At 40.0% G+C, this 24,555-nt stretch overlaps 2 protein-coding genes across 6 annotated transcripts in view; both read left to right on the forward strand.

The window, feature by feature from the left end:
- The first annotated feature begins 1,181 nt into the window (after positions 1-1,181).
- On the forward strand, positions 1,182-16,918 carry thrap3a (thyroid hormone receptor associated protein 3a). 5 transcript variants are annotated; one of them, XM_087176319.1, is made up of 11 exons: positions 1,186-1,346; positions 6,321-6,465; positions 9,490-10,395; positions 10,860-11,543; positions 11,846-12,021; positions 12,455-12,566; positions 12,884-12,965; positions 14,315-14,496; positions 14,608-14,788; positions 14,964-15,107; positions 15,247-16,918. In XM_087176319.1, exons 2-11 carry the CDS (start codon positions 6,344-6,346, stop codon positions 15,469-15,471), a joined length of 2,814 nt encoding a protein of 937 aa, XP_087032445.1. In that variant the 5' UTR covers positions 1,186-1,346; positions 6,321-6,343; the 3' UTR covers positions 15,472-16,918. The 5 variants fall into 5 exon arrangements, with proteins under 5 accessions (XP_023271007.1, XP_087032445.1, XP_023271004.1 ...); XM_023415236.2 differs by having other exon boundaries at positions 1,187-1,346; positions 12,881-12,965; XM_023415237.2 differs by lacking the exon at positions 1,186-1,346 and adding an exon at positions 6,003-6,192 and having other exon boundaries at positions 12,881-12,965.
- Positions 16,919-18,743: 1,825 nt separating this feature from the next.
- The window catches only part of mnmip1 (manchette microtubule inner protein 1), a 12,037-nt gene continuing 6,225 nt past the window's right edge, over positions 18,744-24,555 (forward strand). Inside the window, exons 1-10 of the mRNA XM_023415257.2 lie at positions 18,744-18,919; positions 19,531-19,688; positions 19,784-19,841; positions 20,827-20,936; positions 21,292-21,382; positions 21,471-21,532; positions 21,617-21,656; positions 22,128-22,222; positions 22,555-22,656; positions 23,037-23,088. Coding sequence (XP_023271025.1) covers positions 18,916-18,919; positions 19,531-19,688; positions 19,784-19,841; positions 20,827-20,936; positions 21,292-21,382; positions 21,471-21,532; positions 21,617-21,656; positions 22,128-22,222; positions 22,555-22,656; positions 23,037-23,088 — 772 coding nt within the window. The 5' untranslated portion in view covers positions 18,744-18,915. The remainder of the gene's footprint in view (positions 18,920-19,530; positions 19,689-19,783; positions 19,842-20,826; positions 20,937-21,291; positions 21,383-21,470; positions 21,533-21,616; positions 21,657-22,127; positions 22,223-22,554; positions 22,657-23,036; positions 23,089-24,555) is intronic.

The raw sequence follows: 24,555 nt of genomic DNA on the forward strand, positions 1-24,555 counted from the left end.
GGATCTAATTCATCTGCAAGAATCTACTAACTATGACTATACAAATAATAGGCCTACATGCTGTGGACCCATATGCAAATTTTATATATGTACATGTATTGAATTTTCATATATATATTTCATATAACATACAGTATATATAAATTATGTATGGAACCTATTAAACCCATACAAAGATGTACGTTTGCTTATATTGTAGACATATGTTACATAATTATATATATTCATCCCAAAGCCAGTCAATATATGTTGATATTATAAACAGTGGGATCCAAATGTCCGACACCACTTTGCCAGAATAGGAAGATAGACATGTTTAAAATGAATAGGAAAAACAACATGTGTGTTCTTTTAATTAACGTGCACAAATTAAATATATATCATTAACATATATGATCTCAACTTGTTATACCATATAAAACTTCATCATATGGATATTTTTAACATATGTATAAGTTTAACTATGGGTATTTCATAGATGTTTTTGTGTCTTCATATATCCAGAGGATGTATATATGTGACAATTATATAAGTGACATATGTGGCAACATCACTCTAGGGACATATATGTCATATATAACATGAAAGGTACAATTCCTGCCGAAATATAAACCCAGGGGCCACTTTATTAGGCACACCTATACAATCTATTGCAATTCAACCAATAGAAATTCTACTTTTATAGAGTTAATAATGTTAAATTTTTGTTCACACTGATGGAAATTCAATTACATGTTTATAACAAAAAAAAGTAATAAAGGTGGTCTTGCACTGAACTGCATTAAATATAGACTACAGTCTAGTCCATGCATCTCTATCACGGTGTCAACAAATTCAACATTGCAGGCATCATATTATTATATATATTCCCACTATAATACACGTCACTAAACGCCACTGTGCACCACAGACACAGTAGCTGCTCCCTGTAGGAATAAGGTTACTACAGTGACTTTTCGCCAGGGATTATTGGGCTTCCATGACAGAATGATGTTATTACAGGGACACAGGGCACGGTTAGCCTCCTATATTTCTAATGCACGGTTACAGAGCTCATTCATTCTTTTAAAGACGGTGTTTTGACAGACGGCGAAGGCGGAAAGGAAATATGAACCTCTGAACCACACGGAGCGGTCACACCCCCTCTCTCTCAACACCGCAGACTTCAGCCGACACACGCTAACACGCACACACACATATACACACACACTCACTTGACACAAGTTGGGCACAAGAGCACAGACACACAGACAAGACCAGGGAGAAACTGTCTTTAAGTCATTTCTGCAGATTTACGCCGTGGTGCCTGAATGTGACGCGACAGAACTGAACGACAACGCTGACCGGTAAGTGGCTTAGTCTTATTCATTTTCTCTTTATTCTTTGGGCAATAATTTGCGCGAAAGATTATATGTTTATGACATAATGGCAGCAGTATGGAAAATGAAGCTTACAGTCGGTTGTGTGGAAGGTACGCAGCTCAGTCTCTGATCCATGGCAAAATGTCACTGAAAATCCAGCGATATCCCGTTCCTGGTTACAAATACCGACTGGAAAAATATCAGCATTTGGTCAGTAAATTGTTAGACCATATATAGGGGTATTTGGTCTTCTGAGGGAGCCATTGTTCGGAATGCTTCTCTGATGTTAAATGTTAGATTACTTATTTTTCTGAACCTGATTTATACATCATTATGGAAACAGCGGGATGCAGTGTCCATCCCATCCAGAACATGACCCACTGCCTCTGATATGCTTTCATTTTAAGTCCAATGATGTCATTTGAACAGCTGTAGTGAAAATATCTGTGAAGTAAGGGTTGAATAATTTGCTTGATGCTCAGCAGCCTTATGCAGATAGGCTACTATTAGTCAATATTTATATCTTGAATGTGATTTAATAGATCACCGGACCACCTGAGGACTGTAGGAGAACCTCAGTAAAACGAGATGTTTAATTTTACCAGTAGTAGGACTGTTGTTTTTAGTGGTTGGCCCTATGACAAGATTGCAGGTTTGACTAAATTGTCCCTCCCTCTACAGTAAACAGCTACAATTAAGCCCAACAAGTTACACACAGCAACAAGAAGCGTCTCTTAGTCATGAGTTTCCTGTACATGCTCATATAACTGGCTTTGGCGGTTCAATGTGAATCTATTTCTGGGATGCAGTGATGCAAAAAATAAAGAAAAAAAGAAAAAAATTGCAATTTCCTGCTGGGCTACATGGATCCTGGTTGAGGTTGATCCTCTTTAACAAACACCAGCTGCACATAAAGTGCACACACAATGAAAAGGTGTGCCCAAGTTTAAATATGCTGGCACGTACTGAAGTGGCAGTACAACACATTCACTTCTGTTCTGACTGTCTGTGCCACTTTCTTTGTGAGGATATAGAGATGACCACTTAATCAACTCTCCATGTGTATGTGTCATAGGCTGCTGTCGGTGGAGATCACATTTGTGCAAGTTCTTCATAGGCAAAATATATGAATATGGTGCAGCTTGCGTGCAACTTTATTGGCACCATCTGGGTGTGGAACTCCTCAGTCAGTGAAACAAACTGGTGCCGCCACATCAGAAATGAAAGTACTCTGGTTATACAACATACCACTCTCTGCCACACCAACTGTGTCTCCAGCTTTATGCTTACGAGATGGGCACAGGGAAACACAAAATCAATTGTAATCATTTTGAAAATAAACAACTATAACTCATCATTTGCCAGGCTGTTACCAACTGACCAAAATAGAGAGGACCTTTAACTGCTGAGTTCCCCCCCTTGTGTTCCACAAACGTGGTGATGACAGACAGATGAGAGGCATGTCGGTGTGAGGATGCCTCAGTGTCACTCTGCCGTATGCCATTTTCCAGGCAGAAGTAGCCTCATGTGCGTTGGGGGAAAACCGTACAGTTTTTAAGTTGCCAACTGTTTGTGTAATACATTTTCAACTGGAACTAAATGATAAAAAGCCGAACAGGTCTTTCCAAACAAAACAGACTACCCAGTTGAGAATAGAGTGATACTGAACTGCCTTAGCTGGCAGGAAGTTAGGTGCTACTGGGATCATGTTATCATTAAACTTGCAGCCAAGTTCAATGCCAAGCTGAAAGGTGTTCATCTGTCATTGTAGGTGATTAGCAAAGAATAATGTTGCATGAAATTTCATGCGTGAGGTCATCTGTTTGTCTAACAGTCTAGAGTAGCTCCCTCAAGACAAACAAGTCAGCTAATACTCATTCATACATAGCTGAGTGAAGCAGGCTAGTCAGAAGAAGATTTATTGTTTCATTAAACAACCAAAAAGGAGGAAGCTGCAAAGTTTATCTCGTCTGAAACAGCGCTGCCAGTGGGTTCGCTATCCATTAACAGACCCGGCATGCGAAAGTGTCTCACTTACATGTCAATAACCAAAGATTGTGCCAATGACAGTTGCTTTGGCTTTTCTGAAATAGCGGGCTTGGAGTCTCAGGGGCACATATAGATAGCAAATGTGATTCCAGCTGCCACTGTGGCATCCCAGCCCTAATGATGGGGTGGTTGATTGAGTGGACCGTTTCTTCTCCTATGCTTTGAGCCATGTATCAAGTTGCTGGACCATTGTTGATCAGAGCTACTTTTGCTGTTACATGAAGTAAGCAGCTGATGAGGATTATACAGCTGTCGCTCCCTCCTCCAAGGGGACTCTTAATCATGTGCATATTCACAGTACTGAACTTCTATTCACTACCCAGTGTTACTTCAGTTATGTGTTCAAGACCTGTTTTTCTAGTTTGGAATGTTGTTAATGTTTTTTTTTTTTTTTGTTTGTTTTAAATGAGGTGAGAAAGGTTGTTCATTCAGATACCAGCTAATATACTGTGATGATTCTGTTTGTCCCAAAATCTTACAACAGATGATCCAAGCACGAGATAATCAATAACATGGTGACCTGGGAGTGAAGCCCAGAGGGGTCAAGTTAGACTTTAAACTAGGAAAAATATTGTTTTGTCTTGCTACTGTGCAGCTATTTGTGCCTGCACCATAAAGTGAAGGATTTAGCACAGAGTTGACAAGTGCAATGGCATGGCATTTCAGTTGTTGACACATATGTTGATGATGGCAATTGACAAAGTGTTTTTTTTTTGCTCTCGGTTTAGTCATCTTTAAAAAAAATAAATAAATAAATACATAAAAAGTCCCAGAAAAGTATAGAAAGACGTGTGTTTGCATTTGTGCGCCCATGTCATTAACTGTTCTGGTGTGCTGAAATCTAGTAGCAAGTGATTAAAGACCGAGCTTGCCACAGCCTTTTTGAGAGAGGCTGAAATCTCAGTGATTAGGCTGCCGACCACACAGTGTGGAGGAGCAGCAGCTGCAGCTGGTTATCAATGGAAACAGAGCCCACTGTTCAATTCTGCCCACTAGTTTTCATACTGAGTACAGGAGGCAAAGACAATGCTTGGGATCCTTATACACATACACAGACATAAGGTTGTTTGAGTTAATAAAGCAGGCATAATGCAGTAGTTTCAACAGCTAGGGAACCATAGCTGTGTGTAGCCGTTTTGTTTACAGTTTCTGATGACACCCATTCAGAAGTTTCGGGAAAACTATTTTCAGCCATGTGAAAATGTCTGAAACGCAGATGTGCTGGTTTTCAACATTTTTATACAGCTATTATAACTAACTCAGAACAATTCACTACAGTTGGATTTTGCCCCTTGAATTGCTTTCAAGGATAACTTCCTCTTGTATATAAAGCAAAATTAAGAAGACTGTCCCAATGTATTTGCTTTACATGTGCTACCACATGCTGGAAAGGGGCACATCTGAATGCCATACTTTTCAATGTGCACAGTAAGCTAAATTGACGGTTTGTTGAGGCTGGACCTTCAGGAAATTATTATCTGAAAGCCAAAAACAACAAGCTGCCAGGAATGAGGAGAGTGCGAAGTTCACCGAGCATGAAGAGGAGGGGGGGGGGGGGGGGGGGGGGATCCATTTCAATACTCTCCAAAATAGTAGCAAGGATACACACAAGGACCACCATGTGATAGCGTGCACTGGTTTTGAAATCCCCCGTCATGTGTAGTCGGCAATTTCCTCCTTCTAAAGTCTCTGAAGATGACTCTCATAATGAAAGATCAATTATTTGATCCCTGGCATTTACTGTTCTACGAGGACCATATGTCACAGATAATGCCGTGTGAGCCTTGGGAAGAATTAGATGCTCCTACTATAGAGTTGTATTAATAATTTTGAGAGTGTACAAGTGAAACCCTGGAGGAGTTGAGCGGAAACATCCTTTGAAGTTATAAGTATATCTGAGACCTGTGTGCACTGAGCATGAAGTTAAAAGTGCAGCATATTCTCTTGTAGCATATTCACAGCGGATCTTTAACCACAAGCAAATATGGTGAGTTAGCTACAGAGGAATTTAACTACTTTCCCATCACCTAAGTGGACTGATGGTGAGCTGAAGTATTTAACTTTGGACCAGCTAGGTGCGAGTTTAACAGTAACTAGTACTTTTAATCTCAAATGAGAAAGCGGAACAACAACTAAGCAAATACTGGACGAGACTGGTGTTAAATTTTCTGTAGAGACATATACGCACTACATTTGTTTACTAGCAGGACTGTATTCATCTATTTGACACATATATAGCATAAAATGATGGTGGTGGAGAGACTTATGGTATATGTATGGGTGAGTCATTCAAAGAAACTTAGAAAAACAATAGCACTGAACACTAAAGCTGTATTGGCTATTTAGTGTGAAGGGAACAAGCATTTCTGTCACCATCATATTTGGTGTATACCTTCTAGAACAGGTTTGGCATATCTTACTGATAAGCGTATCTTTGTGTTAAATATTTTATAGTTGGCTCGACAGTTAAGAAGTCAGATGACTGACGTAAGACTGCCCTCTATGCAAATGATCGCTGACTAAATAAAACTGGTTCTGTTTGGATGCCCTACACTACTCTCAATTGCCTTCTTCCTTTTTCACAGCTGCTCCGTTTCTTCACTCAGCTTTTGCACCAACTGGGCTTTTGAAGCGCATCTCGGATGGCTAATCGGTGTTGGATATTTTATTTAACGGATTAACGGATCTCTGCTTTCTTTAAATTCATTTTTTTCAACTGTGCTAATTGCTCATTCAGCTGTTGGCGCAGATGGTTAGTACCCATTCTGTGCAGCTTGAAAAGGTGATTTGAAAAGGCCTTTATTTTTTATCCATTTGTTTTTTTTTTTTTGTTTTTTTTTTTATTTGTACTGTTTGGGTTCTTACATTTTCCAAATCCTAACTCGGACGTACAACTCTTTTGTGTGACAGTTTGAGGTGGGCTGGCTGCAGTGATGTCCAGATCAACAAAATCAGCCTCAAGGTCTCGGAGCCGCTCAAGGTCCCGGTCAAGATCCCGCTCCACCTCGCGATCCAGAAGTCGCTCCAGGTCCCGGTCCAGGAGGCGTCGTTACAGGTAGAGTCCATTTTATGAACCATGCATTCTGTTTGACAAATCTCTTTGCTGTGTTGTTTCCTTGGGGACAAGAGCAACCTGGTTTTCCTTCGACCCTTATTTAGCTTTGTTATTGCCGTTCTGAGCCTTCGTCTAGAGCAAACTGTGTTGCAGTATATATGAGCGTAGAATGCACTGACCCACCTAATTCCTGAAGCATGAATAACTGGAAACTAGCAGCAGGTGCAACAGACAAAATGCCGCCAGGTTAAGCAAGGACATCAACATTGATCATCCCATTTTTCCTGCATATTTCCCACTAATTCTATGTAGTAAATTTTAGCCCATCCTTCAAGGATGGGCTAAAATTAAAAGTACAATGTGCTGTTAAGATGTGTTGTGAAGTTATTATTTTTAGTAAGTATTTGCAAGTAATTTATTTTGACAGTGGGAGCATGTCAACAGGCAGCTCTGTGTTGTGTTATCAGCCTTTCCTGTTAGCTGCGTATCTGTTGATTGCCATCTGCAAGACTTTCTCTTGTCCTCGACTTCATGAGTTTAGTTCTCATATGAATGGACAAAAGCTGGTGTAGCGTATTAATGGATTTGGGTCTGACCCAAAGACTGGCTTCAGCTTCTGTGTCTAGAGGAGTTTGAGAAAGAGTTCAGCTGCTGGTTAGTGACTTAACAGAAGCTTGAGAGAATATTATTCAGTAATATTGTTTGCAATACATGGGAACACATTTGTATATATTTCAACCTCAGTGGCATATGGAAATATTTTATCAAGTCTAAGTGTTTTTTTGCTTTGCTTAAGCAAAAATGCCCTGGCTGTGGGGTGATCTGCTGGCTATGATGTGCACTTGGAAGAAAAGGCCAAGCTTCACTCCGATGCCTCTGCTGTTTCTGGCAGAATGACTGTGGCATGGCAGGGCAGCCCATTTCCTGGCAGCGTCGCAGCTCACATTAAAATTAGCATAAAGAAGAGACATGGAAGGAATCTAATGGTTAACTCTTCCTGAGCACAACGTGCACATGGGCTTGTGGAACTGTAAAACCATGAATGCACACATTTGCACAGGTTTTACAGAAATACCAACACCCAAGGAAAGAAACACACACACACACACACACACACACACACACACGGAAATGATTTATTCCCCTACAACCTCCTGGGGAAAACATCCCCAACATGTTGACAGGACTGATAACTAAAACCGAGAAACCAGTTCCAGTTTGGAGCTTAATCTTCACCATCTCTCACTGTCACCATCCCTTGCTTTTAACACCTCAGGGCTTAAATGGGACACAGTGTAGCGACTTTCCTTAGTGACTTATGTAAAATATAATAAGAGAAGCTATATTGTATCTTGCTGGAATATTACATAAATTTGTATTTTGGTCCAATAGATCTTTTTATAAAGCCTCCCTACATTGGTTGAACAGCCCTTGTAACTGGCAAGCATAGAGTCAAAGGATTTGCGTAGATTTTTTTTTCCCCCTCATATGGTCCATGTGACTCCCCGCTTCACCAGAGCTGGCCAGAGGAGCTGCAGTATCTGTAGCTCGCACTGTGAGTGTGCAGTGCTGCTCAGTGCGCTGCCTTCTTTAATCACTCTGTATTCCAATGAAAAAACACACTAGGTGAGTTATGTGCTTTTTCAGCCTTTTTACTATGGCTTTATAATGTGTTTGCATGTAGCGCTGCACTGCTTGGCTCTGTCAGTTTAGAAATATAGTGCTGCAATATGTTGTCAGCTTGTTGTCAGTCATTAACATGCTTTAGGAAATCTTCATTATAGTAACATTTCAACGGGAAACTGACTGAGCAGTCACTTTTTCTTTATCGACAATTGTAGAAAAGTTGTTGAAGATGTAGTTTGTTGAAAACAAAAGTGATACAACATGTAGAGCATCTCTTAGAACGCAGTAGAAAGTTGTGACTGTTGTGTAGAAATGTGGTTAGGTTTAAACATAAAAGTTTGGCTGATAAAATTATTAATCTGAAGTAGAGAACATCCTGTATTGCGGTTATATTCGCAGGGCTGTGTTAAAGTGTTCAGGGTTGAGTAAAAAACGAGGCATTATTATTTTCAAATGAGAAGCGCAGCAGAGCCACCATGTGGACTTGTCTGAACCTGCAGCCTGGCTCAGCTCCACGCTGTGAAATCTCAGCTTTTCTCCGTGCACCGCTCTTTTGTTTGCTTCTCTCAACATGGAAGCCCACATGTTATATACCGACATGTTTTGGCAATTCAAACTGTTCTATATCAGCTATCTGCAGCTGCAGTTATGTCAGAATGTGTTTTATGGTTTTGTAATTCGTATGTATCCACCTTGCTTGTTACATGCGCAACATCTGTTTTAAGAAAATCGAACAGACTGGTTTAAAGTGGTATTATACTGTACAAGTGGTATTCATCATTGTTTGTTTGTGAACAAACAGTATTGTAAGTTGTCATCGTTGTTGTTTTCCTACACCAAAGATTCATAAATTCATAAAGTCTGAGTTCCTGTAGTTTCCTGTGTGTTCAGCCATCATGTCATTCAGTGCACTACACTGTACCTAATATTCTCATATTTATTTTAAGAATAGCAAAAAATCAAAGCATTTATATACTGACCGGGTTGACCTGTTGTTGTGTATGCCAGTGAGCTAAATGATCAGATGAAATCATTAAGCATGTGCCTAAAGGGAATTGTGTGTCTTGCTGTCTTACAACATTGAATAAAAGTAGATGCATATTACATTTAATGGCTTTTTTTTTTTTTAACACTGGTCAACAGAAAAATACACTTTGATATCAAAGTGTGTACACAGAGTGTGTCTGCATGTGTGTCTGTCTTTTGTTGAAACTGTATCAGAACTTAACTTCATTTTAGGCTGTGGTTTATAGTTTGTGGTAGTGTTGCATTACATAACATCTCTGTGGAGTTTTCTATTTTTGGGGCTAGAAACCAGAAAAAACTCAGCATGTGTTACATCTGTCTCTTTCCAGAAAGGAGTTATGTGCTTTCTTTCTCTCCTTAACCTTTTCGTAGCTCTAGGTCTCGGTCACGGTCAAGATCTCATTCTCCATCTTATAACCGGGAGAAGAAATATCCGAGAGGATACCACAACAACCGAGAGTTTCGGGGCTACCACCGCGGCTTCCGGAGACCATACAACTTCAGGGGCCGAGGTCGGGGCTACTTCCCACGTGGACGGTACCAGCGTGGTGGTGGGGGTGGCGGCGGCGGCGGCTATAACAATAACAACTTCCGCCCCAACTGGAAGAATTACAAGCAGTACCCTCAAAAGCAGCAACAACAACAACAACAGCAGCAGCAGCAACAGCAGCAGCATCAAAACCATCCGCGTGGACGATCGCACAACCTCCAGAAACGCTCAGGGAGCCCCCCTCAAAGTCACACTCAGCACTCTGACCGATCCTCCTCGCCATTATCTAGACACTCTCAGCATTCTTCCTCCTCCTCGCACTCGTCCTCTCCCAAATGCAGGCCATCCTTACTGCTGGCTAATCAGAACTCTAAAGATGTGACAGAGGAGCACTCGGCCTCAAAGGAGGTCCAAAAGGGAGGAGGGGGAGATGGGGATCCAGTAGAGCCTGTCGGGGTGTTGGCAGAAGATGCCAAAGACGGCACAGGCAATGGGAAAACTGAGGGGAACTGGCAGGCCCTGACAGACTGCAACAGCAGTCCAAAGAGAACCAGTCCTCTGGTAAACTCTGGTCAGAGCAGCCAATCTACTAAACAGTCTGGTTCCTCCCCTAAAAGCACAAATGACACCGGCAATGGCGCCCCCTCCTGGCAGATGGTGTGTAGTTCATCCTCCATGAAAAAACCCTCACGTGAAGGTCTAAACCCAATGCTTTCCAGCTTTGACTTCTTCTCCAATGAGGAATACCTGGATGGAGATAAAACAGCAATCTCTATTGCCTTCAGAAAGTAAGGCTGATTTTACTTTTCTTCTCAAATTAATTCTGACATTGTTTTAGCAAACTATGCAAGCTTTATAGATATACACATACCATATTATGAATCCTTGTTTGGTTGTTAAAATGCTTTCACATGCCTTTTTTTTTTAGATCACACAATAACTTGTGTCTTGTTGTTCCCATGGCATTCCAAGCTTTGGGTAGTCAAGTGTGGTTGTCACAGCAGACTAAAATAAAATTCAGAGATTTAGAGGGATTTTCAAAATATTTGATTTGTCAAACAGCATTGTTTTTCATTGAAATTCATTGAGGCTTTATGTCTTTATTTTCATAGATAGAAGACTTGTCTGACCGATTTCCCTGTTTTAATTTGTGAAGACCCTACCATTTGGTTTTCTGTAAATTTACATTATGCAGTTTCTCAAGTAGCATGTCCAGCTAGATGCAATTATTTATCTGTTTGTTGTTGTTTAGGTTTCTCGAGGAGCAAAATAAAAAAGCTACATCTGCTTGGGAAAATGGCAAGAACACAGAGGCAAATGATGTGGATATGGAACAGGGGAAAGTAAATGGCAAAGCATCAGCAGCTAACGCTGATTCAGTGTCGAGGAAGTACAAAGACGACGCTGACAGTGAAGTGTCTCTGAACAGCTTTTTGAAAGCTTCTCCTTTTCTGGAAGAGGAAGAGGAGGAGGTGATCATCAAGCCTCATTCAAAGCCATGTCACAAAGACTGGCACAATGGGGATGACTCCTCTAAGCCAAAGAGCAAGGTCACTCACTCAGCCCGTGAACTGTTCGAAGAGTGTTTTGGCAAATGGCAGAATGCGGCCCATTCACAGATAGCTAACAGTGACCTCGACGCCATGGCAGAGGAGATATATCTCAGTCGGAAGCACGATAAAGCAGCAGCCATTGCCGCCGCCCTCGCCAAGAGGGAGTTAGCAGGAAAATTTGAGGAACTCTCCCCAGACACGAGTTGTAAAGCCAGGAAGATGGCAAAATCTCCCTCTATCCCATCTCCAACACCACCACCGAGGAGGAACTCTGACAGAGAGATGTTTATGGTCAGGGGAGAGGACTCACCTCTCATGTCCACAAGAAAACAGGAAGCTAAATTTAATGTCAGAATGGATTTCCTTGGAGATAGCTTGATGAGGTGAGCATCAAACTATAGTTTCTTGTCCCATATGGGGTCTTTCCTCAGTGAGCCAGAGGTCAGACCTGTGCACCCTGCTGTAGACTTTGCAATAGTAGCTGCACTTCTGTTGTAAACTGATGATATACTGATTTCTTATGAAAAAGAAAAACAATGCATTTACTGCAAAGCTTTACCTGTGTTGTTCATATTGAGGAACATTATGTTTTGTTTTTAGCCTATTTTATATATATATAAAGAAGAGGCACAGCCAAATAGCTGTCGTATGTATCGTCGTAATTCTTTTTTTTTGTCATTTTCAGCTCTTCTGATATTTTAGCTGAGGAGCGACAGTTGTCTCAGGATCTTGTGCAGTCCTCAAAAAAGGATCAGCAGTTTCGCTCCATCTTTCAACATGTTCAACAGGCTGCTCAGTTACCCAGGAGTCCCTCTGAGCTGTTTGCTCAACATATTGTCACCATCGTTCACCACATTAAAGGTGAGTCCCGAACTGTGTCTAAGACATGTCTTGACCTATTATTCCCAACACAGATTCCTTTAAAATGACACAGGTTCTTCAGTGACGAAGGAAAGCATCCGTTTTTAAGAATGACACACCATATTGTATTTACTTTGGCCATGGAGGTTACTCAGCATAGGCTCATCTTTAACTTTCAAATCAGTGACAAACTACATCACAATTAGGAAACTGTTAATGGACTCAATGAACATGAGGTATGTCCGTCTTTGGTTAATCCAATGAATGAAATACTTGACAAATCAGGGTACATTTCATGACATTGATGCAAAAATTGTATAAAAATCCAATATTGCCATAAAACCATTGATTTGCAACATTAACCATAATGATCTAATAAATAAATAAATCTGGATTTACCATAGCCTTTATTTCTTATTGTTTACCCTGACAGCTCAGCACTTTCCATCTTCTGGCATGACTCTTAACGAACGATTCACCATGTACCAAAGACGCGCTGCAGAGAAGGAAATGATGAAGCCAAGAAAAAGCCCAGAGATACACAGGTAGAGTCGCCTATTGAGTGACCCTCTCACCTTCAGTGTGCTGTGGCTTCACCTCCTCTTTTAACAGCTTTCAGGTATTCCTCTCACCTTTCCTACCTGAAAATCAACAGACTATCTTGGCTTATTTGTTCTCATGCTCGGTGGAGGTCAGTTTTATTTTCCCACCCGTTTTTCTTTTTCTTTTTTCTGTTTTGTGTTGTCCTCGCAGTTCAGTGTAGTCTCACAGTTTTGATGTTTTGGTAGCTGTGCTGTGGTGTGGTTCCCGTTACTATGTGCATTTAATTGTCTGTTTTAACTGTGTTTCTTTTCCACAGAAGAATTGATGTGTCAACGAGTGCTTTTAAGAAACACTCTCAACTTTTTGAGGCGATGAAAAGCTCAGAGGATGGCACTTACAAGGTGACTGAACATTTTGCAGTATGAAGTATGTTGGAAAAACAAACAACAGCAAACAAATGAGCAAGCCTGATGCCTTTAGACTGCACTCTCTTAAAGCCTGTGGCTTTCCTTGAAGGGAGATGCTCAAAGTCTAAGAAATGCACATGCGAAATAAGGCACTTTGACTTTGTTGTTTGTTATATCGCCTTCACCCATGGTGAATTGAGTGAGTTATACTGTTGGCACAAGCCTGACCAAGGCTAATGAATCAAATAAGGTCAGAAATGGAAGCCACTGTGCCAAAGCTGTTCAAAGGACTCTAAGCAATTGTCTTCGTAAGTATTCTTTAAAAAAATAAGGAACGGAAATAACCAACAGCAAGCACTACATGCACCTGTGCTCATATTTGACATGCTAAACTTTTTGACTAGACCATCAGTTTTTTTTATTGATGCGCATGGACATATATGGCCAACAATTTGTAAACATGAAGTGTAAACACTACTAAAAAAAGAAACAGTTAAATTGAGTAAACTCAAATTATTGAATGATCGTATCTTTTTTCTCTTTTTTCTTCACTGCTGCTAAAGATAGAGGTGGTTTTGCATGTACAGCCAAATACCCTATAGCATTCATATACACCAACAGCATACCTCAAAGTCTTTAGATTGGTTTCCCAGAAACTTTTAGTGTCAGTTCATGGCATCAGTATGGTATGATAATCAACTGACAATGACTTAAAACTTGTTTGAAATAGAAAACACATCTCAGGGAGTAATCGGAGACTGTTTTGAATCCACTTGCAAACGCACCTTGTTATTGGAAGTCATGTTAAATGTGGAAAACAAACGAGCAACGAATGACGTTGGTGCCGTTTGTTGCTGTTGAGTAGTGGATTCTTCAAGTCTGGCATGTCCCACTTCAATGCACCAGTGAGGGGGTTTTTAAAAACACAACCTTCTGATGGCTGACCATGCAGTAACATCACTTTGACACAAATAAAATAAAGCTGACTGTGATATGTTGCCCTTTTTCAAGCAAATTCCAAGACTTTGCAAGTTGATTTTCATACCATATTTAAGTAGCCACCTTGAAGAAATGAAGTCAATCTACAAACATATGCTTTGGAAAATGGTTGAAATTAGGTAATCCCAAAAACATGCAAAACTACTGGTCTGGCCCTTTAAGTGCACTGGAAAATTTACTCCTGAATGACTTGGTTTTATTCATGCCAGCTGGCTGTTACACGGGTTCGTCCCCTTTTTCCACTATTTAGTTTACAGACCAGCTTGGCTGAGAGCAGAATGATAGCATCTTCATGCTAATGCAAAGTCTGTCCACTACGTTGTGTTCTGTTTTGGTTTGCCCAGGACGGCGGGGAAAAAATAAAGGGTGACCCAATGGACCTTCGTTTGGATATTGAGCGCCGTAAAAAATATTCCACCCATGAAAGAGATTATAATCAGGAACGGGGAAGAGATACAGGGGATTCCCCAGATTCTAGTAGAGAGAGGTCTGCAGAAAAGTCCTCCAAAAGCCACAAGAAATCAAAGTATGTCTAACCACCCTATACTACAAATATGCTTAATACTGTTGTTCATATACCCTGCACTATAAACAGCTGGGCATGAAGGATGTTTGCATGTACCATTTCTGCTTTAAGGAAAAATAAGAAGAAGCGCTCTCGCTCAAGTTCGTCCTCGTCTTCCTCATCCTCCAAGTCCCAACAAGAAGGAGATTTGCCCCAGGATAAGTCTGATTCCAAAGATGAAGGCTTTGATAGGGCAAGACTGGGTCAGAAGGAGTTACCAGGGCCTGAAAGAGGAAGGCCACGTGGAGGATTTGTAAGTTTAACAAACTTTGTTGGGTAGGTTGTGTTTTAAGGAGATATGATCCTCTTTAAGGAGCAAAGATTGGAGGAATAACTGCATCAAGTTATACTGTACACTTGACTTTTATGGATAGTTCTGTCAGTGATTTCTCTTCTATTCAGCTGCTTTTCTTTTCCTCTAATTAAAGCAAGTACGAATTCGTGGGAGGGGCTGGAACAGAGGCAACTATCAGGGAAACAGTTCACTTAGTAACCCCATGAACATGGCAGGACATCCAAAAAGTGAAGACTGGGACCCAGAGTACACTCCCAAGAGTAAACAATACTACTTGGTAGGGTCAATCTCTTGCCCTTTCATGCCTCTTATCTCTTTAAATTCACACACTTGGTTGAAACTTAGACTAATCTAGCTCAGGTTGTTGTACATCTGTCTTGACAACCCCTCTTTCCTTTCCCCTTGCTTCCTCCCAGCATGACGACAGAGACGGGGAGGCAGAGTGCAAGTGGATGGACAATCGAGGGCGAGGGCGGGGAAGCTTCTCGCGTGGAAGGGCACGATTCATCATCCGCAAAGCCACCGGGGCCTCTAACACCAATAGCACCCGATGGGCCCATGACAAGTTCCAGGTCAATGGGGAGCAAGGTGGTGCACAGGAAGAGGAGGCAGAACAGGACCATAAAGTGGGAGAAACTTGAGCGTTGAAGCAGTCTGCTGAAAATCTTAATTGTTTTCTGTGTTGTTATGGGAACTGACTCAGTAATTTTTATCCATCACAATGGATCAATAAATGCAGATTAAAATGTTTTATGGGTCTATTGCTAGGAAAACTTTTAAGCTTTAATTTCACTTTGACTGGACACAACCAGTTACTACATCAGGATACAGCTTGTTACTAGTAGAAGCACTGTTTAAGGGTGAAATGCTGTGTCTCATGACAACTCACGAGTTTGTGTTAAATGTTTCTTTGCTTTTTATAGTGAATTCTTCTGTTCAGCATTTTAGTAATATTTACACTTTTCTCACTTGGGTTAATTAATAAATACTGAATTGCTCTTGTATTTTGAAGTAGCAAGACAAAATTACATTGTAGATCAAATCAGCTTGTGCCTTATACTTGTGAAAATGAAGAAATGTTTTCTGAATAGCCTACGAGGTGAATTATGGTACTGCTATATGCATTGAAATCTACCTTAATTCCCTAACCATGAGCGTAGAAAAAAGAAGCAGGCATGTTGTTTTGAACTGTGTCTTGCCTGGAGTAAAATGACAGCAATAAATACACTGTAGTTCATGTTGACATAAAAAACACATCACTGTTTAGCCAATTCAGCACTCTACAAATGACCCTGATCTGACAATGGGACCAAACTGTACAGGGTCAAAGGTTACTTTCTGTAGTCTGTCATTGTACAACAGATCTATAACAATATCTGGCAGCGTAGGAGAATGTTATCAGGCTAACTACCTGAACATTTAACATGTTCATGGAACATTATACTATCACAGATTTCTACTCTTCACAGTAGCTGTTTGCTTGATCTTGGATACCACTAATCAATGTATAATACTGATAGTGATTATATTTTTTTTTTCCTCCAGAGACATTCATTGTAGTTTTTGTACCTGTTAGGCAGGATTATGACTTTATAATGTAAAGGAGAATGTGTTCTTATTACAATAGATGTTTATGTGATTTTTGTTTGCAGATTGCAAGCTTTTCTCCAGCCAATGATGTTTAGCCAGTTCATGTAAATTGTGTGCAACCGTGTCAACATTTAACAGGTTCAAAACGAGCAGTTGTTTAGTGTATAGTCTGTAACAGAAGTACAGGGCAGTTTATATGACAAGGATTATGTCTAATCCTACAATAAGAATGTTCTCTCAGTGCCTGTGTTTTTTGTTGAAGTTTAGGATTAAATTTATTTCTGTTTGGCTAACTGTCAATACATCTGAATTACACAATATGTGCCTTGCTGTGGGTGCACTGGTCTTATTTGTAACACAGGCCTACAGACTGAGATTCATGTTTAACTGTTTAAAGATTACCTGCTTAGGAAATAATGCTTTTTTTAAAAAGTAGGTGTTGTTACTGTTTTTTCTTTTCTTAGAGATTGTAAATTAAAGAGACACTGATTTCTTTGATGCCCGCCTTGATGCGTCTTTCATTGCAATTTCTCTTACATATTAGAGCAATTTGTTTGAAATGACACTCCACAACAATCATTGCAGTTTTCTCCACTTAACATTTACGGGAAAGGTCACAAGAAGCAAACAACTTAACCTGCATCAGTTCGCACAGTGAACTGCAGCACTGTGCACCCACTGAATAAACATCTCGAGAACCATATGATCAGTCTCCAACTGCTAATTTTAAATACCACTTAGCAGACTTATTTCCTCCCCAAAATAATGCAGCAAGTGGAGGTAAACCTATTTACCTATTTAGGGTTACAGCTGATTTCTGTTGCGCTGTCCAACTTGGACAAAAAGGAAAAGTCAAGACCCTGTATGACCATGAATTTAAACACGGACCCCTGGGGGCCGCTGGTTCCTTCATCGTGCACATAAAGAAGTGCAGCAGCTGCACAGCAAGTAACTACATATCTAGATTTTTGGATGACACTGCCATCCTGTGTTTAAGCGCCAATAATTCACAAATTAGCGTATGCTATCTGGAGATCCTAAAACATCATTGGTAAGTCTGAAGAGTGTTTACTCACCATATTACAACTTAGGTTGACTCATGTACACACAATAATAAGAAGTGTCAAATGTCTGCATGGAGCGACATTTCATGTGTGAGATTAGGGCATTCTGCAAAAATCACACAGTGCAGCTTCTCCTTTATCATTCTTTTATAAGACGCCATGTAAATCATGAGCATCAAACTGAGACATTTCTGGATTCAAAAGTAAGGACTTCACATAAAATGTGTTCCCTGTCCATCAAGACTTCAAGTAGCCAGTTTCCAATTGTGTAATGAAATTTTTTCTTTTCAGAAGATATGATGGAATGGCATTCTTCTTCTGTATCATACCATTTTATTGTACATAATTTGTACATTTTAGCGTAGTTGACTTATTCTAAAATCGGCAGTTTGTATTAATACATAATTTCATAGATTCTTTAAAATCTCAAACACAAAAATTGTTCTTTTTTAAAACAAGACACTGAATGTCGTCCAGGACAAAACCTTGTAGGACAAAAATGGTCAATGTCCCAGGCTTCTTCACACTATTGACGACTTAACTGACATGACCTATTTGTCAACAGAGGAGATGAGGAAGTGCTTGAGTGGAGCTGGTCCTCTTATCTGATGACCAAAATAATGTATTGTAACTTGAGCAAAGGGGAGGACAGAGAGACGCTTAGCTACTACAACCACAACTTTTATATAACAATTAAGCATATTTTATTGGAAAATAAATTCATAAATTAAAAAACACATGGTAAAGAAAAGTAGCAAAGTATATTTTATTGGGAAAAAAAACGTATTTATGTTTGTGAAATTCAGTCTTACTTATCTCACTTCTGCTTTCTATAAATGGCCAACCACTTTGCCTTAACAGGCGCACAACAACACAGACAGACACTCAAACACACTCCTCCCAACAAACCCACATGAGGTATTGAAATTGAATTTATTTGTAATCTGCAGCTATTTTATCCCATAGTGACAACATATAGCTGAGAGAGTGCAAAAGATGGAATAAAGTCTAATTGTTCTGCTTGTGAATGCTGACCTTTGTGTTGTAACATTTCTTTTTGCTGCAGATGAACTATATTGTCATGCTCCACTGCAAGCGCCACTTATTATGAGCTTTGTTCTTTTACTTCAAACCTGTCTTACCTGTTCCTCTTTCTCCTCCTTCTCTCTCTCTCACTCTCTCTCTCTCTCTCTCTGCTCTACTGTATGACCCATCCTACTCCTTGATGTTGACTCGTCATGACTAGCCTCAGGAAAAGTTGCTCAATGTTAATGTTTGACAAGTAGGAAGAAGGGCCTTGGCTAGCATATCTATCGGTCTTAGACAACACAACCACACTCTTTCAGTTCTCCTTCTAACTCAAGAGTTTGTTTGCTGCTTTGTGAAGGAATTACATATTCAAATCAGAGGGAGAACGAAAAGAAAGACACAATGGGTGAGTCAGTGTTATGGCTTTTTCTATACGTTTAGAAGTAGAATTTCTACACGTTTTCGTCTCTCCGCTTCATAGTTTCCTGGTAAAACACAAAGAAAACAGCTATGTATTGATACAATTAAGTTGATCTGTGTGTGTTTAAAATGCTGTTGATTTGATCAAATATTTTAATTTGAAATGCAAATAACACTAAAGCAGTGGCACGACTGAATAGCTTTACATAGACTGAATATATGCATTTCTGTTTGCTGAAAATGAGGGTAAACGTATTATTTGGATGTGTCCAGAGATCTTATTAAGTCAGTGAGTGCTGGAAAACCCACCAACTTTTCTGCAAGTTATTGGTTTTTCACTTCTGTAAAGTTCTCTTAATGTCACAGGAAAATACTGACACGGAAAATATGGTTTTCCATGTGTGAGGAAAGATTTCTGACAAAAGAAAACTGTACGGTTTATCTGTAACAATCCACATTCACTCGCAGCCTGTATCCTTGGCAAGAGCTTCTAGAGCTTTTGAAATGTCAGGACACATCAACTTGTGAGGCAAGTATACACCAGCCTTTGTGCAAAGAATCTAATTTTCTGCCCCATTTACGGCTCCGCCGCTGTAGAGGTGCTGGTGCTGACCGACTTCGAGGGCACCATGGCAGACGAGATCACAATGAGGGCGGGGGATGTGATCAAGAATGTCGCCAAGGTCGGAGAGGAGGGGTGGCTGGAGGGCGAGCTGAGAGGAAAGAGAGGCATCTTCCCTGCCAACTTTGTCAAGGTTTGTTGGCACACGGCACTGTTCTGTAACTGTAGTGTGTGTTCGTGTTTACCCGCATGTGTTACAATATGCCTTTTTCTGTGTTCTCTTTACAGGAGGTGCCAGTCTATTTGATGGGTGACAGCAAGAGGGAACCACGAAGCATCAGAAAAAGTACAACGCTAAGTCTAAATTCTCACACACTTTGACCAGAAAGCAGAGAAGGGTTTCAATTTTAAAGACTATATATTCCTTTTGGAATTACTTTGTTTTGATTGATTGATTGATTCAATCTATCAATCAATCAATCAATCAATCAATCAATCAATCAATCGTTTACGTGATCCGACTCTTGCACTTCTATAATTTAAAAACCAATCGAATTATCACACTAATCCTTTTTTTCAAACAATATGATCCAACATTTCAAAATAAAACAACTTACTCTTAAAAAAAACAAATAAACAAAAACAAAAATGTAATGTTTACGATGGATAGAACTTTTATATCATTTTGTTGGGAGATGGTAGCAATTACTTCAGATGTGTGACATCTCCATTCGGAATGATACTCCTAAACTATTAAATCTGTTTAAACTTGACTCTGAACAAGATCCAGAGTTAGCTGCCTTCTGGCATCATTATATCAGTTCCAGTCAATTAGAGGTGATTTTATTACATTTAAAGTACTGCAAGTCTGCACGTATAGCAATATTTATAATCCCCTTATTTCAGCATGAATAACCGCGGCTCAAATAATACCATGAAAATATTTGACTATGCTATTCAAATCAGGTGGGTTTATCTGCTAAAACCTCTATATTCTAAAATCACACGTGTTAAATATTGTGGTCAGTGTGGCGCGTGCACTCAGCAAGACAGTACAGAAGGCAAGCTGACTGTAAATAGGTTTACCACATCCTCACTACACAAAGCTTAATTATAGCGTATGAAGAGGGAGCACATAAAGACAAACACAGAACCTTTTAGGGATCAGACACAAGAGAAAGATGAATGAGCACCATAGTCTTACCACCATCCTGCAGACTTAACTACTCTGCCTTTTATCAAGCCAAACACTAATTTCTCCATCTGCATTACCAGTAGATTATACACTTAACACACACCTGTCGATGTGGCTGATGATTCTGTGTTTTCAGCAAAGAGGATGAAACAGACGAGGAAATGCGAGGTAGTGTTCGCCTACAGCCGCATGAATGAGGATGAGCTGGAGCTGGTTGTTGGCGAGACTATTGAGATCATCAGAGAGGTAAAGTTCCTTCGAATCCCTGCTCAAACATTCACATTTGAGCTCCAATAACCAAACAGCGACTCTGCACGCTCTGCAAAGGAGTCGCAGTAGTCTACTGGTGAGAAGCCCGAAGCACCTACAACCTTCATTCATTGCTTCAGTGTTACGTTCGCTTTGTATTTGGCCGCCAGGCTGACAAAGAGTCTCAGACGAATGACAGCTTTATGGAGAAACATCTTACTAGTTCAAACAATCAGAGATCTGACTGTAATCTTTATGTTTAGGGAATGATAAGTAATGATCTGTTAATCTCTTTTCTCTCACATGCTTTCTTGCTATATGTTGTCTCTCCTTGATACAATCTATACAACAGATTGAAGATGGATGGTGGATGGGGGTAAAAAATGGCAAAGTGGGAGCATTTCCTTCAAATTTTGTCAAAGAAATCTTTGTTTCCCCTAAAGGTTGGTGAAGCCAAACCTATGTATATGTTTTTTTTATTTTACACATATAAAGCTGCTGAACTCATTATTGTTTATACTCTTTTTACAGACATCAAGCACAACGAGGGCAGGGCAAGACCCAAACTCACAGACGCAGTGTTCAGTAAGGAGGTACGTAGCGCTGAAATAACTTCCCTGAAACACATATTTTTCCATTTTCCTTCTACTTAAATTTTGTTTTTGTCCCCCATTAAGATATCTCAGAGAGCGAGTGTGAGGAACAAAGGAAAAAACTGTGAGTTCACATTTTTTTGTTAAGTCAAAATTACAATAAATAATAAATACAGTTAAAGTTAGGTAAAGTAAAGTGAAAACATGAACTTAAACACTAAAGGGGTTATCCTCGTTTTTGACACTGTTTCTAATTTTAAACAGCATTTTTAAAAGCAACCGGACAGGTTTATTTTTACCCTGACATACCCTCAACGTTACAAGTGGTAATACCTGTACTTTTAACCTGAATGGTTTATGGGTGTGGTCAAGAATAAATACTTCCAGTAAGCTTGCTTGATTAATCACTAGTCTTACAACAGAGTGGAATATCAGTGAGGGATCAGCGGTTTACTTTGACTTAGTAAGTGAAGGTTGCGTACAAGGCTGATAAGATTCTTCATTGTTGTTGAAAGCTTTTATTCCAATCACATGTGTATGACAATGCTTCTTTAAGGTTCCTCATCAGGTTATCTCTTATATTGTGTGTCCTCAGTGAAGGAGTGCTGCCAGGTCATGTTTGACTACAAGGCCAAAGCAGAAGATGAGTTGGAACTGAAACAAGGAGACGTTGTTGTGGTACTGAGAAAGGTTCGAGCACATTTTATTGTTTTTATCTTGCATGATGTGTTTTCCTGATGATGTCATACTATTGACAAACTCAAAAAACTCCTCCGGGTGCAATTTCTTTTCTCACGAACTAGCTACTGGTAGGTCGTATCATTTAACCTGCCAAACCAGTTGTCTCGCTCTCAAGGAAATCATGTGTGCACAAGATGACACGCATGTTTAAATGACACAAATCAAAATCATAAAGTATTATAAAAGAAGACCAATTCAGTTTTTTTGCTTGACCGTGTGGTAACCTCACGTCCCAAAGGACAGCGCCGTGTTTTGAGCTTCTTTTTAATCTCCATCTGAAGGAAACAGAAGATGAAGGCTGGTGGGAGGGAGAGCTGAACGGGCGCTGTGGCTTCTTTCCTGATAACTTTGTCATGGTGATACCGACAGTGGACAGTCTGCAAGTGAGTGGACCTGACACACTATCTCAAAACACAGTGTATCCCCCTTGGACAGGACCTTTCATATCGTCAAGAGGTGGACCGTCATGAATCCATGGACATGTTTCACTGTAACTAACAGTGGCTATACTTCTTTATTATTTTTGAAATGTCCTTAAACTGCAAACTAATGTGTGTTTATTTTCAGCTGGCTGGTGTTTGTGTTTCTTTTTGTGTGACTTTGGTCTGCAGCCAGTTCACGGTGACTCAGGCTCGTCTTTAACATCCTCTCTTACTCACTGAAAATTCCCTCAGTGGAAAGACTGTGTAGTATAGGAGGTGTCTTTAATGCACACAGGGACATACTAGCAAGCCTGTTGAGTTTTCCGTTTCTCCTCCTCTAGTCTGGGACCACAAGCCAACCGCCTGCACGCAACATCAACAACAAACTCTCAGGTAAGAGAACAGCATTGACCGAGCGCAGCGGCACAGGAACAGATGCGAGGCTGAGCTTCGTGTTTTTAGAGGTTCTTCTCTGACTCATATGATTTCTGGCTGCAGTGGTGTTTGGCCTGGCAGTCTGCTCACAGTCTGGATAGTGATGGCCTGTTGTTTTAGCAGATGGAGAACTTGGCAGCATTACGGGTTGGGCACTTTTTTGGCATGAGGTTAAAAAAAAAAAAAAAAAGCAGCCAAAACGGTCCCCTGGAGCAACTTCAAGCCATAACAGTATTGCTTTTACATATTAATTCACTACATTGGTTAATTATACTTTCATTTTTTTTCTTCCAATTTTCTCCTCTGTTTACCAACCAACACACAGTTTGAAAAAAAAAAAAAAAAAAAAACTATTGCAGGATTCACAGTCCTCATCAGAAGAGTTGAGAGCTAATTCTACGCAATGTTTGTTCATCACTACATGTGAGAAAAGACTATTTTCACTAAATGTGCAGATGGTCACAAGAGTTATATTAACATGTTAACATCACTGACACTGTGATCTTGTCCTTCTAGATCTGTCTAAATGCACCTTACAATAATAACCTGTGATGTAGTGTAATCAGATATCTTGACTGAAAGTATTCACAGAGGCGCCATGCAAAGGTGGTCAGACAGGTGTTGTCTGCCCTGCAGCACATATTAAATAAACTCACTGTCGCTCAGCTGCTGCCTCTCAAAGTTTTCTCCTCACTGAAAAATTCAACATTCAAAAAGACAAGGATGTTTTTATTCAAACCAAAATTTGAACATTATTGCCTTATTTTCATATTTTAAGATTTGGTACACTGATACATTGTAACAGTGGAATGCAACATTAGTAATTTAAAAATCATTAAAACAAAAAAATGTATCCTTATTATTGTGCATTAATACTCAGATCCAGTACAGGGCAAACATTATCAATGTGAGCTTATTTTTCATTTTATTTATTTTTTTTAAGTTTGGTGACTTAAAAAAAAGAGTGAATGTGCATTAACAGCATTTGAAACAAGATGTAGATATGGAGTCTGCAAGCTGCACAGAGCAGGATGTGGCTTACAGTCAGGTTTCAGCTGAGGAATGCTGTCGGCGTTGCAAGTTGCAAAAATTTAGCATACAGAACAAAAAATGTCTCTTTATACTTATACAACTATTGGTTGGAAAGTCAAAATGCATATTCATCAAAAGATTTGTGGAGGTGAACACTGCTGTACGGAGTGCTCTGCCACTCAAACACGTCACCTGAACTGGCTCAAAATCAGCACCATCTCACATTTTGTGTTGCCGCCACATTACACTCATTACAGCATTTTTTTCCACACAGTATCACTCACAAGAATTCTTACAGGAAGTCTCAGACTATAGTGAAATGGGGGATGGTTAGACTGGTCATGTGACACAGTTCAAGAGTCTTGGAGGAAACAAGGGGGTGGAGGTGGGGAT

This window comes from Seriola lalandi, unplaced genomic scaffold (assembly GCF_002814215.2).
Source record: "Seriola lalandi dorsalis isolate HSWRI2012SDOR001 ecotype SW California unplaced genomic scaffold, Sedor1 jcf7180002054546, whole genome shotgun sequence".
Classification (NCBI taxonomy): Eukaryota; Metazoa; Chordata; class Actinopteri; order Carangiformes; family Carangidae; genus Seriola; species Seriola lalandi.

What these genes read in the sequence shown, in the direction of transcription:
- thrap3a (XM_023415236.2), top strand. Translation starts at nt 6,344, where the DNA reads ATGTCCAGATCAACAAAATCAGCCTCAAGGTCTCGGAGCCGCTCAAGG. An exon ending in TCCAGGAGGCGTCGTTACAG is followed by an intron (nt 6,466 to 9,489) that starts GTAGAGTCCATT and finishes ACCTTTTCGTAG; the next exon opens with CTCTAGGTCTCGGTCACGGT. An exon ending in CAGAGGATGGCACTTACAAG is followed by an intron (nt 12,966 to 14,314) that starts GTGACTGAACAT and finishes TGGTTTGCCCAG; the next exon opens with GACGGCGGGGAAAAAATAAA.